Source organism: Poecilia latipinna, unplaced genomic scaffold (assembly GCF_001443285.1).
Source record: "Poecilia latipinna isolate Pla-1442-1.1 unplaced genomic scaffold, P_latipinna-1.0 Scaffold552, whole genome shotgun sequence".
Classification (NCBI taxonomy): domain Eukaryota; kingdom Metazoa; phylum Chordata; class Actinopteri; order Cyprinodontiformes; family Poeciliidae; genus Poecilia; species Poecilia latipinna.
This window is the reverse complement of record NW_015113168.1, coordinates 379,527-392,651: the sequence shown is the minus strand read 5'-3', so window position 1 is coordinate 392,651 and position 13,125 is coordinate 379,527. Positions and strand designations below refer to the sequence as shown.

The window sequence follows — 13,125 nt, the reverse complement described above, 5'->3', positions numbered from 1 at the left end:
GCACCCTCGCGATAAAAACGAAGCCGTAAAATATCGTGTAGAGGCGCAACTTGCGGGGGAGACGAATCATAACGCGACACCGGTGTTGTGGTCGAGATGCAAAACAAAAGTATTAACGCTTTATGACATACATAATTATTATTTCAAAAAAACATTTTTATTCTAATCCATTTATATTTTGTTAGAAAATATTAAAACATCTAAACGATTTTTTAAGTTCAGTGGTGTGGCATCTTCTGGCGGAGTTATTTTGTCAACGTACCGAACTTGCTCCGCACTCAAGGAAGTGCGGGGAAATTTGTGCGCTTCTTCCAGCCGAGTTGGTCCATGTTATGCTTTGGTGGCGTTTCTCTTTTGCAGCTTATATGGAAGCTTGAATACTTTCCCCCAACGTAAAGGATAAGATACTTCCACAGCTGAAGATATGCCACGGAGAAAGGTGAGAGAAGACGTTAGAGGCTGTGGCAGTGCAGTATAACGTCATGGCTAATGTTAGCCGTGGAAATGAAACTGAGGCTGGAAAACGAACGCCGCTGAGGCGCTTGAATGTTTTTCTTCAAGGTGTTAACAAACTGCGCATGTTTTTATTAACTCACTCCAATAAGAGTTATGTTTGTGCTAGAGCTATTAAGCTAAGCTAGCTCACATTTACAGCGTAGTTGCAAGAAATTATTGTTGTTTCTTAGACGTCTTATTACTCTTTGATTACTAGTTTAGGTTGGCTCTTCCTCCAATTTGCCGTGTTTATGGACAGATCGGAGTTTAACGGCTTGTAACAGTCACTAGCAAACGGATGAGGACGGGTTGTTTTTTGGTTTCCACAGGGTAGAACGCTCTACACCAAAACAACGCTCCGATTGGACGGAGTTTGAACTACGGCTGCGTTAATTGGTTGGACTTGCGCAAGTCCCGCCTCACCTCTAACTTAATTGGTGAAATGCAAATAGGATGCACGGCCCTCTTGTTGTGAAGTTGTCAAATATGCGGCCATGCTGCCAAAGCAGTTACTCATATTTACGTCTGGATCAGACGGTTCAACCAGGATGTCGCGTCTTGGAACATTTTTTGGAGGATAAGGCAAACGCACGAAAGCAGTTTATTTCTCTACTACAAATGCAAATGTTTACTGTTACCTGTACGTCCGCTGATGTCAGTGTATCCTTACAGTTTATAGTTCTAGTATAATTTATTAACCTTTGGTATATAATCGATGACAGTTTTATATTTAATAGCCTCCATAGTTCCGTGAGGTGTCTCCTTAATTGCTGCAGTTGAATTTCTCTGTGGTACATTATTCGCTACATGTATTAATATTTAAAGTGGGCAGCTGCGGTCCAATCTTGGATGAGGCCCCAGGCAGTTTTAATGGAGGGGGGCAGTTCTAGTTAAGCCTATCGCAGTTACTGTAAGCTTATCTTGGTTCACAAGTAACCATGGGGGACAAAAAAACTTTTACTTATTGATCTATTTATAGAGAATTATAAATAAGTTTTATGCTTGTGGCTCTAAGGATTTGTATACATACTAAGCACATCCTTAGTATGTATACAATACTCACTCTCTTTTTTCTTTCTTTCTACAATTTTTTAGTAGTGTTTGAGTTGTCGTTTATTGTAGGTATTTATTCATTTTCAAATATGAAGTAGAGAAATATGTATATAAAGCAAACCAAAAAAATACTTAGATGTAATTGGAACTCATCTTTGTGAAAAGTGGGAGTGCTCACTCCAAACTTTTCTGTTTTACAAAGAATTGGTAATGTATCTATTTTATAATAATTTTCACTATAAAAATATATTTTTTGTCATTAAAACAATCTGTTGACTGTTTTATCTGTCATACTGTACTGCTATTTAATTAATAATTGGAAAGCAAAAGGTGCTTAACAGTGATAATTCAGGCGGCACGCATACTTTTGTGGCACAGGAATAAAACCTGGATTTTGCTCAATACAAAGGCTTATTTCAAGGATTTCTTGACAAAGTTCCAACAGGAGATGATGAGCTGAAGGTGATAAATAGAAGGGGTGATGTTTCCCGTCCAACATGGGATCTCTGCTGAATAAATCACTGGTAAAAAGAAGCAGGCAGGGGAAAAAAATTCTATATATATACATATTATATATACAGTATATACACATACTGTTTTTGATATAAACAAACAAAGAGATAATTTGCTGACTGTTTCTGGTTTCTCAGAGAACGGCAGGAAGCAGCTCGGATGGAACAGAGGACTCTGATTTTTCTGCCGACCTCGAACACGTCAAAGCTGCAGTAAGGGCGCGTCGGCGCAGCAGTACGCGCCTGACTCGCGCATCCCTGCGCCTCAGCCAGAGCTCACAAGGTAAACTGTTCCTACCACTGTTAAATACGTAAACAAGGCCATAAAATGAGTCTTTTTTTAACAAATTGGTGGTTAAAAGGGAAAGTTTTTCTTTCTTAAAACTTTGCCCATTTTTTCAGGGTTGTTAGCAATATTTTAGGGCCCAATTTTTATCTACGTATTTTCCGATTGGAAAAATGATGTATAAGTCTTTAAAAAAAACAAAACTTATGTTATGAAACCTCAGATTTTGACTTTTATTTGTCTTCTTAAAGATATGTAAAATGCCATAATATAACAAAAATTGACCATTTTAAAAATATATTGGCATCAGTGCAACTTGGCTACAGAGCCAGTTGTCTGCGGATCGAGTGCCGGCCACAGGCAGACACGGTTGAATAAAGGTCACAGAAACCTTCAGAATTTTGCCAGGAAACTATCTACAATTATTTTTTGGTTAGAATTTTACCATTTTCAGTTGTTAGTAAAGCTGAACAATAAAATTATTTCAATAATTTATTGAGAAACAGACAACAGTACATCAGTACTTAGCCTAACTGCTAATGGGATCTGTACATCAGTATATAGCTGAGAACATTTTATTATGAATTAATAAAGTCCTCTACTTCTCAAAGGAATTCAGAGATTAGTTTTTGACTTTCTTTTTTTTTAAAAAAAAGAAATGTCAGTATTTACTATGTATGCTTTATTACGTATATTTCAAAATTGTTCTTTAAGTTGACATTATAACAGAACTTATATTAGAAGCTGGACTTTTTAGTTGAAATACAATCCGGATGATCACAGCAAGTTAATTTAGAAAATAACATTGTAACAATTTAATGTAATAAAGAAACTATGAAAATATTCCAAAGTTGAAAAGCTTTGACATTTGAAACTCAGACATTTCCATTGTTATTCTAGAAAATATTTGAGATTAGTCTTAAAATTTGAGGGTTTTTTGGGTGTGCTGTGGTGGCGCAGGGGTTAAGCGCAACCCACATATGGAGGCCTTAGTCCTCGACGCAGCTATTGCAGGTTCGATTCCCGGCCTTGTTGACCTTTGCTGCATGTCTTCCCCCTTCTCTCATTACCCACTTTCCTGTCAATTAACTATCAAATAAAGGCCACTTGAGCCAAAAAAATAAAAATTTGAGGGGGTTTTTCTATAAAATTTTTGCTTTGAAATTCATACATACAGTTTTTTTTTCTATTCTTTTTTTTTTAGAAAATTTCTGAGATTAACCTACAATTTTATTATTGAATTGTTATAAAATCTTTTGGTTGACCTCCTGTTCTTCCCATCTACAATGGCCATACTATGCCGTCGTAAGGCTGTGACTGAACCGTTCTTGAACAGCTTTCCTTCCAGGGTTGTCTTCTGTTTAGCTGCATCCACTTCTGAGATTTGAATTGATAAAACATCATGTTAGTGATTTAAAGTTCGACTCAGAAAAGTGGCATTTCCTTCTTCCTTCTAGATAACTCCAGCTCATTACGCAGCGGCTCCCCGGCTGCTGCCGCTCACGATGAGGGCCCTGATTCCGCAGCGGAGTCGGCCCCAGCAGCAGCAACAGCAGCACCTGCCTCCGTCTTCTCCTCTGGACGCAGGATCACACGTAGCCAGCAGGGGGCAGCAAACCCCAAAGCCAAAAGATACCATTTGCGTCAGAGCAGGTCGTCTGGCTCAGACACAGAAGCCAATGGTGAGCTGCAGTTCTTCCTTGCTGTCTTATAAAAAGATAAAGATGAGATCTGAGTTAGAGGCATGGAAAAGAGATGAAGGTGTGAAGCAAAGCAGCAGCGTTAGGGGATATTTTAGGAAGTGGCTTATACAGGCAAGAAGGGAGAACAAGAGGCGGAGGATCTGTATGTTTCTTATTTTTTTCTTTCTTTCTTATGATGCAGGTGAGTTGATATAAGACATATGAAGTCAGTCTGTTCCTGGTTAGAAAAGGGAGTAATAAGTGTTGCATTAAAATTGGAGACTTGTCAAAGGAATCGGTGACAAACCGTCCTGAAACCTGCAGCTGTTCTCAAACTTTACTCACAACGAGGTGAAGGCACATCCATACAAGTGTTACAAAAAGATCATCCTTTTACTTTTGACGTCTTATTTACCAGGACAAAATAAAAAGATCTGATTCATATCAAGCTAAAACATTAAACAAATATAACCTCTAATGGGAAAAAAAACCCATAATATATTAGGTCATTTATTTGCATCTCTTAATATTTCTTCCAAAATATTTCAGTTAAGTTGAGCTCTGGACTTTACCAAGATGTTTTCCTTTTTCACTGTAGAATTATAAGCTCAACATATTTGAATATAGACATAGCATTATAACAGATGGATCAGCAGCAGTTATCTTCCCAAGACCGTTGCTTCTTTCTTTCCACATCGACATTGTCAAAACTCCCGCTTTCCTAAAAGTGGCCACACTGATGATCAATAATCATAATAACTTTTCTTTGTGCCATGATACTCGCAGCCTTTCCTGTTATGTATTCACCATCTATCTTGAACCCCAGCCTTTTACATATGAACCTGCAGCTAGAGCCAGCAAACCTCGTTTGACTTATCAAGTTGACATCCAGCTTCCTGCTTTGCCTCAGTGTGAAATCTATTGTTAGAAACTGTTACGTCAGATTTCCCGAGTCCGCTCTTTAATTACGGTCACTGAATGGTGTCTCTTGCAGATGCAAAGCAGGTGGGGTTTTACATTGTGGAAATGTTCTGCATAAATAAAATATCTATTTTGAAAATCTAATGGATCTGTTTACCAGTTGCGCGTTAAGACTGGAGATGGAGATGAATCTCATCCCTGATTTTATTTTGAGGAAACCTTTCCCCTGATGATAAAGGTTTAAACCGACTCGCAATAGTTTTTTCTTAAAGTGCATATTAAAGTTTCGCATTAGAAAAGGTTGATGAAAATGACAAAATTAAAAATAATACGATATCGATTTGGGACAGAACCAGCAGTATTAAGATCAGCTAGCAATATTGATCTAAATTTTCATATCAGTGCATTCCTAAGTCTACTATATTTAGGAATTACTGCAGAGATGACATTTTTAGCTGTCTTTAGCATCTTATATTTTAAATTAGCATGGTCAGCTTTACTAAGTATTAACAGACATTTCTGTGTATGTTCTCTGGAGACTCTAAAACTCCAATGAGATTACTACTTATTTCCAAATCCAGAATATTCCACAGATGAAACCTGGAAGCTTGGCAGGATTTAACACAGCCACTTTGCTGTTATACTTTTAGTTCTGTTGTTCTCTTTTTAAATGACAGCCTGAACAGACAAGTAGTGATATCTCAACATGTATGAAGTAACATCTTACTGGAGTTGAAATTTGCCAACTTTGAGTCTTCTTCCCTCAGTAGCAACTTCTACACTTTGGACCTTGTGCCTGAGTTAAATGTGGTTGTGTTTGGCACAATGTTGTAGCGATTAAGAATGGTGTGTTCACTGTTCAACATTTTTCTAATGCACATTTTGAAGTATCACATTAGAAAAGATTGATGGAAACGGCAAAATTAGAAATAACTTCCTCCAAAAAAGTTTTGACGCTTGCTTGAGTTGGCTTTTAGTTTTAAAAAAAAAAATGCGCTAAAGGGAAGACAGGAACACATTTGACAGTAAGTGCTGAAACTTTTCCTTTGCATGACTGATCGGATGTTTCCGTTGTCGACATGCGTGACAATTGCATTTCTTTCTCTACGTCTCCAGACAGCATGTAAATTCGCCAGTACTAGTTGACATTACAGAACAATTACAACTTGCCGGAGAACACATTCCTGAAAACTTCTCTCCATTTTTCCGAGACATGTGGTCCGTACTAGTTTGTAACTTCTACTTCCTGTTTTTCACAGCCAAGCATAATGTCAACATCTGACATTTGCAGAGCCTAGTTGATTCGCTCCAAACACATTGATAGAAACACAGCTAATTCACATTTTCTCTCTCTCTTTTTTTTTTGCGACATTTTAAAAATTCACTCAAAATTCACTTAGAAATTGGATGGAAACATAGCCATGGTTTTTTGATCGGACTAGTTGACATGGAAATTGACCAGTTCTATTCACAACCCAATTTTCTTGAGGCATTGTCCCCTAAAATATAAAACTATATGTTAACTTAAAGACAAAGGACTTTGGTTGCAATAGAAAGATAAAAGAGAACAGAAAAATCTGTTTATGTGCTATTTTTCTTCACAACCGTATTCAGAGTTGCTGCTGCTACTTATCTAACATGCTGGTCACACACACAACTACACCTTCTGTGTTAACTGAAGCCTAAAAGAAAAAAAAATAGAAGCAGAAAAGGAACAGGTTGAAATATGTGCTTTCATTTGGCAGCCTGGGTCTCACAGCTGCCCGATCTTCAGCAGCAGTAACATCATTCTTCACTATTGAATTTATCTGAGTGCTGCCACTGCTGAAGGCTGTTAATTGCATCTGTATGTGTGGACATATGTGACCTGCAGAGATTCCCCCCTTAAAATAAATCAGAGGGAGTAAAGGGCTGTAAAGATGCTTTCTTTTCAAATAAATTGACGTTAGAGTTTAGGATTTTTAATCTTTCTCAACTCGCCCAGCAGACGCAAAACAAGGAGTGGACCAGGACGAGACGCCCCCGCGGACCCCAACAGGCAACGCCCCATCCTCGGAGTCAGATATTGACGTTTCCAGTCCGAGCAATGACCACGTGTCTTCTAACAACAATATTGTCGTTTCACAAGAGGAGGACGAGAGACTGGCGAAAGAGCTGTCGCTCAAAGAGGCCGCCGCCCACGACCTCTCCCATCGACCCAAACGACGACGATTCCACGAAAGCTACAATTTTAACATGAAGTGTCCGACCCCAGGATGCAACTCACTCGGTGAGAGGACCTAAACGCCACACAGATTCCCTGCCGCCCCCCCCCATCAAATGTCATACTGCTTTAAATTTACTGCCTTTCATCTGCAAACATCCTCTCATCTTCCTCTTGTTCTCACCCGTCCTGTTTTTCTCCCAGGTCATCTAACAGGAAGACATGAGAGACATTTCTCCATATCAGGCTGCCCACTATACCACAACCTCTCTGCTGATGAATGCAAGGTACACACACACACACGCACTGCACACAGATGCACATGTTTGTATTCCATACATACTAGGGCTTTGTATTGACTTGCATTCATTTTATTTACTGTAGTTAAGCCTAAACCAGACATTTTCCCTAACCCTGACAATACTAGTCTTTTCCTAACTCTAACCTTAACCAAAACCTAATTCACACCTCAACTCTAAAGCTAACTGCTAAATGTAAACAAAGGGGTCTACTGTATCAGGACTGGGCTTTGGTCCCCCTAAGGCCCATCAGTCTTCAAAAGGTTAGTAAAATGTCTTAAATGGTCCCAAAGAGCTAGGCAAATACACATAAAGACCTTAAAGATCCAAAGTCCTTTCTATCACAAGGACTTTGGAATTTGTTCTATTATTTATTTATTTATTTATTTATTTATTTTATTTATTTATTTTTTTTTCATTTCTATAGTCTAGCCCTGACCTTTACCCTAAACATAACCTGCATAACCCTATACCTAAATATAAACTCAATTCACACATTAGTCCAAAACCTAACCTCTAACCCAAAAACAGCACCACTTCTTCTGGGGCTCTTGTTTGGGCCCCAAGAGCAGCAGTCAGTCCCCAAAACTGATGTGTTAGGACAATGGTCCTCACAATGTATCAAATACAAGAAGACACACACACACATCTGCGAACTTCAATAAAATTGAGGACTTTGTATTGTCTTCCATTCATTGTAGTAACTGTATTTATGCCTAACCCAGACATTTTTCATAACTAGTGTTAGTCTATTTCTAACCTTAACCAAAACATAATTTGGTTATGTTTCTACACAGTAGAAGTTAGACCACTTCTACTGTGGTCTAACTTGTAGACCACAGTAGAAGTGGAAAAATATGAGAATCAGGAAAAAGTTCTCATTTATCAAGGAAGACCTCCTTCTGTGGGTAAAAACGGTGAATGTGGTCCTCTATATAAAGATATACAAGTAGACGGCACATACATTCAATAAAAAATCTGCAAGGATTTCAGATAAATTGTGTTTAACTATGACAAAAAAGTCACACAAAGCTGGAATGGCTGGAAAGTACCCAAAGCCATACATTTACACATGGCTGTATATGTTGCCTTGCAAAAGTTTTCACACCCTGGAACTTTTTAACCTTTTATGATACAACCACAAACTTCTACATTACATTGTTTGTGGATTAATGTTTGCGATCCACAAGCATAAATCTGACATAAAACATAAATCTGACAACCGATCTCCTCGTTACTGAGGAAACATGTTGATGGTTGAACTGGTCCTCTGATCTGCCATCACACCAAGTGTTCGGTGAATGAATGTGAAAAAAGCAAGAGAAACTAATAGAAATTGGCATGCTGTAGAAACATGGAGGAGGCTGCTGTTGTGTTTTTGCTACGGGGCTCCAGACAGTGTTGATTTGTTTGACAGGGCAAGGCAACGACACGCGACAAGCAGTCTGAAGAAAGGACGCTGACGCACCGGCAGGATGAGAACAGACACTCCACAAGGCACCAGGTAATGTGCTGGAAAGCAAACACACACACACACACACAGGTTTTGTCCCTCCTGACTCATGTGTTGCTTTTGAGGTAGGAACAGCTGAGATCGCACCGCTGGTCGTCAGGGTGGCAGGGTCAGAGCGATGACGGGTTACTGTCATTTGGTTCTCAGTAAAATCCACGTCTGATGCACCTGTTTACTTGATTTGATAAGGCAGGTCATTCTAAAAGTCTGAAAGGACATTATGAGATTGGAATAAACAAAGAAAAAACAAACAAGTTCTTTTTATTTAATTTGAAGTCTTTTTCTATTCTTTTAATATAACCTTGTGTAAAATTATCATTGCATTTTTAATTAGTTTTTTTTTATTGATTTGTTTAAAACAGCTTGCCAAGTGTGGTGTTAAAACCTGGAGTAATGGATGTCCCTCCTTTATCTTTAACGCCGCAGCTGTCTATATTTAAACATAAAAACACAATTTAAGATTTTTGCTGTTTTAAAACCACAACTTCTTGAAACCTTGGCATACTTTGGTACCAGTAATTGTCTGTTAGTGAGGTAACAATCAATTAATCAAAATTGTACTGCATCTAAGTTGGTCAGAAAATTACAATTCTGATATTTTAATTTTTTTACTTGTGCTGCATTTTATTGGTACTTCTAGGTGAGAGTTTCTGAGTTTCCAATTGAAAATACAACAAAAACATTTCCTGAATCCAGAACTCTTCCTTGCACTGTCAGAAATCACTGAGCATCCAATCGTAGTTATACAAGTATAAAGTTGTAGTAAAACCAGAACAGTAGTAATATTATGAGAACAAAGTCATTATAATATGAAAATAAAGTCGTAGTACGAAAATAAAGTTGTAATATTACTAGAATAAAGTTGCAGTTGTATGAGAATAAAGACATAGTACCAGAATACTTATTGTGGTATAATTTTGAGTAACTGGTAGAAACAGTGAATAAGCTATAAGTAATCAGTTTATGAAAACATAGTCCGCATCTAGCTAACATTTTGGCAGGTGTGAAGGTGTGAATTTAAGCAACCTTTCTATTTACATGATACTTCTAGTCAGCCCGTAATCTTCATCTGCAAAGGCCCAAATCAGCTTTTCGTTCATACCAACTGTGTTTGTTCCAGGCCCCCACAGAGGGACAGCAGCGCTACAAAGATAAGGTGACAGAGCTGAGGCGGAAGAGGAACTCTGGCCTCAATAAGGAGCAGAAGGAGAAATATACAGTAAGCAGAGAAGAGACGTCAGACCGAATCTTCTCCACGTTATAAAAATCCCACTTTTCTCGTTATTTTTCCCCACTTGTTCCCAGGAACACCGACAGAGCCACGGGACGAGCCGGGAGCCGCTGCTGGAGAACATCACCAGCGACTATGACCTTGAGCTGTTCAGGAAAGCGCAGGCACGTGCCTCGGACGACCTTGTAAGAGAGAAAACTCATCATCACCTCCCACCCTTCCACTTTTCCTTCCTTCTGTTTTTTTGGTTGTTTTTGTTGTTAACCTCCCCCGCTTCTCCCTTTTTCCTACCTTACTTCTCTTCTTCTCTTTTTCAGTCTGAAAACCTTCCTCTGCAGCCACAGCAGGAGTCTCAGATAGATTTGGTAGTTTGGACGATCCCTTCATGTCATTCCATGTTCATTTCTGATACTTCAGATGTTAGCTGATAATGAAATACAGTAATTACCCAGTGAATTCACTTCAAAAACACAAAATCTTACCCGAGTATTTCTTGCCTAGTTTCTAGTGCAAATATCTTCGTACACTTGAAATAGGAATTTTTCTGTAAGAAATATGTTTTAAGTCAATAATTCTTGAATATTAATTTAAAAAAGTCTAGTTCTACTAACAGCTTTATTTGTTCATTTATAACATTGGAAAGACATTTTGTAGAACTGTGCCTGTTACAGTAAGTAATTAACCAATTAATAACATGATAAATTAAAATGAACTTGATCATTTCCGTTCTGATGATTAATATTTCTTGACAGGCAATGTTGTTTACAGAAACATCATAACCCATTTTATTTGCTGCTTCAGTTGTGCGTGGTTTTTATTTTTGTTTTATTTATTGCTTTTTGGTTGTCGTGTTTTAATTTGGATATTAAACAAATCTTCCAGTTCAAAGTGTTCTATGCAAAATTTAAAGTTACTGTTTTTTGAGAGAGCAAACTTGCATTATTATGTCATCACAAATATATAACTTGACAAAACAACAATATTATCGATTATCTCAATAATAACAGGGACAGCTTATGGTCCAGCAACATTTATTGTGAGAGGCCTAAATGAAGCTTGTAATTTTTAATATATGTTTTTAAACATGTCCTGTCTGGCAGTGTGTCAAGGTGAGGCCCAACGGATTTACTTTCACAAGCCCAGGATTACTCCTTTTGCCATGATGCTCCCCTTGACATATGGAAGAAACTTTATTAGAAATTTCTTTGGGTTTATTCCAAATTTAATGGACACAGAGAGAAAAGGAAAGGGAGAAAGATGGGAAAAAGTTTGAATGGAAAAGAGTAAAGAGTAGAGAAAGAAGCACAGAGGGAACACAAGTCAAGACTCTTGAAGTCTGCCTCTAAACCTGCAGAAAGAGAGAAAAGAAAACCGAGAAACCACAGCAACAAACAATGTGTATATATATAAATATATATATATATATATATATATATATATATATATATATATATATATATATATATATATATATATATATATATAAAATTATAAAAGCATTAGAATGTACATGGTAGTGACAATGATATTCAAGAATGTTCACTAGAAACTAGACAAAATACTTGATAAGATGTTTTTTTTTCCAGTCCAGTTTCATCTGTCCAAGTGAAGCTTATAGCGTTACTTCCCCATCTGACTTTTTCTTCCTGCACCTTTAATTTTCTTGGCCGGTTCCCTCCACTAAGGCGGTTCCTTTGTCTTCCCTTCAATAATTGAATCTTTGTTCCCGCCTTTCCTCCCCGTCTCCTCTCCGCCGCCTCCTGTCCCGTTTGCCCCGCCTGCCCGTCTGTCCCGACTCGGCTGCGCAGGAGAAGCTCCGTCTGGCCGGCCAGGTGTCGGAGGGCAGCAACATGATCAAAACCATTGTGTTTGGCCGCTTCGAGCTGGACACCTGGTACCACTCGCCGTACCCCGAGGAGTACGCCCGCCTGGGGAGGCTCTTCATGTGCGAGTTCTGCCTCAAGTATATGAAGAGCCAGACCATTCTGCGCAGGCACATGGTAGGGCACCCCTACTGCTCAATGTTTGAGTTAAAATTTTGGTTGGTTTTGAAAAAAAAAAATGCTAACCTGAAGTTGTTTTTGCTGTTCAAGGCCAAGTGTGTGTGGAAGCATCCACCAGGCGACGAGATCTACAGAAAGGGGAACATCTCTGTCTTTGAGGTGGACGGAAAGAAGAACAAGGCAAAGCTTTACATCTGTAATCCCTTTCATTAACCGTTGTCAGGCAAAACGAATCGGTTTCATCAACCCATTGTCTTCTCTCCACTCACAGATTTACTGTCAGAACTTGTGTCTGCTAGCGAAACTCTTCCTGGACCACAAGACGCTGTACTACGACGTGGAGCCATTCCTCTTCTATGTCATGACGGAAGCCGACAACACAGGATGTCACCTAGTCGGATATTTCTCCAAGGTAACGCCTTCAGAAGCCTACTGCTTTCTCACTTTGTGGAAACTGTGCTGCTTGATGTTAGCCTGTGAATGCAACACCAAGCATTCCCTGGTAATTATCTAGATTTAAGTTTTTAAAGCACCAGGAAGTTGGAGGAGTTCATACTAGGGCTGGACGATAAATTGATTTTATCCAGGGTTTCCCCCAGAAAACTTACTAAGCCCGGTGGTCGGGGCGTCGAGGCGGCCCACCGGTGGTCCACTGTGTTTTGTATTAAAAGATGTTAAGTTGACAGGAAATGTAAAAGTATTACTGAGTAATTATATGTTACAGGAAAAGATCTCAAGTGAAATGCTATTTAAACCCACAACTAGTCTAAAAACAACAAATTTGCACTTCTGTTTAATCCAAATTAAGTCAGCAGCATCATCAGGCCCCCAAGAGCTTCAGGACCCCCATAAATGCTAATATTTTAAAACAGACCACAGATACATCAATGTAATACTTGTTTATTGAGATTATCAATGCTGTTAAAT

At 38.6% G+C, this 13,125-nt stretch overlaps 1 protein-coding gene across 7 annotated transcripts in view; it reads left to right on the top strand.

Annotated features, from left to right (window-relative positions):
• The first annotated feature begins 255 nt into the window (after positions 1–255).
• The window catches only part of LOC106952987 (histone acetyltransferase KAT7-like), a 24,294-nt gene continuing 11,424 nt past the window's right edge, over positions 256–13,125 (top strand). The window contains exons 1-12 of one of the 7 annotated variants that reach the window (XM_015041469.1): positions 2,031–2,072; positions 2,199–2,343; positions 3,804–4,028; positions 6,937–6,987; positions 7,078–7,218; positions 7,357–7,439; positions 8,869–8,955; positions 10,085–10,183; positions 10,270–10,380; positions 12,004–12,195; positions 12,289–12,378; positions 12,470–12,610. In XM_015041469.1, the coding sequence (XP_014896955.1) occupies positions 2,046–2,072; positions 2,199–2,343; positions 3,804–4,028; positions 6,937–6,987; positions 7,078–7,218; positions 7,357–7,439; positions 8,869–8,955; positions 10,085–10,183; positions 10,270–10,380; positions 12,004–12,195; positions 12,289–12,378; positions 12,470–12,610 (1,392 nt within the window). In that variant the 5' untranslated portion in view covers positions 2,031–2,045. Of the gene's footprint in view, positions 440–2,030; positions 2,073–2,198; positions 2,344–3,803; positions 4,029–6,933; positions 7,219–7,356; positions 7,440–8,868; positions 8,956–10,084; positions 10,184–10,269; positions 10,381–12,003; positions 12,196–12,288; positions 12,379–12,469; positions 12,611–13,125 lie in introns of those variants that run through there. The other 6 variants (XM_015041468.1, XM_015041466.1, XM_015041465.1 and 3 more) reach the window with 6 other exon arrangements.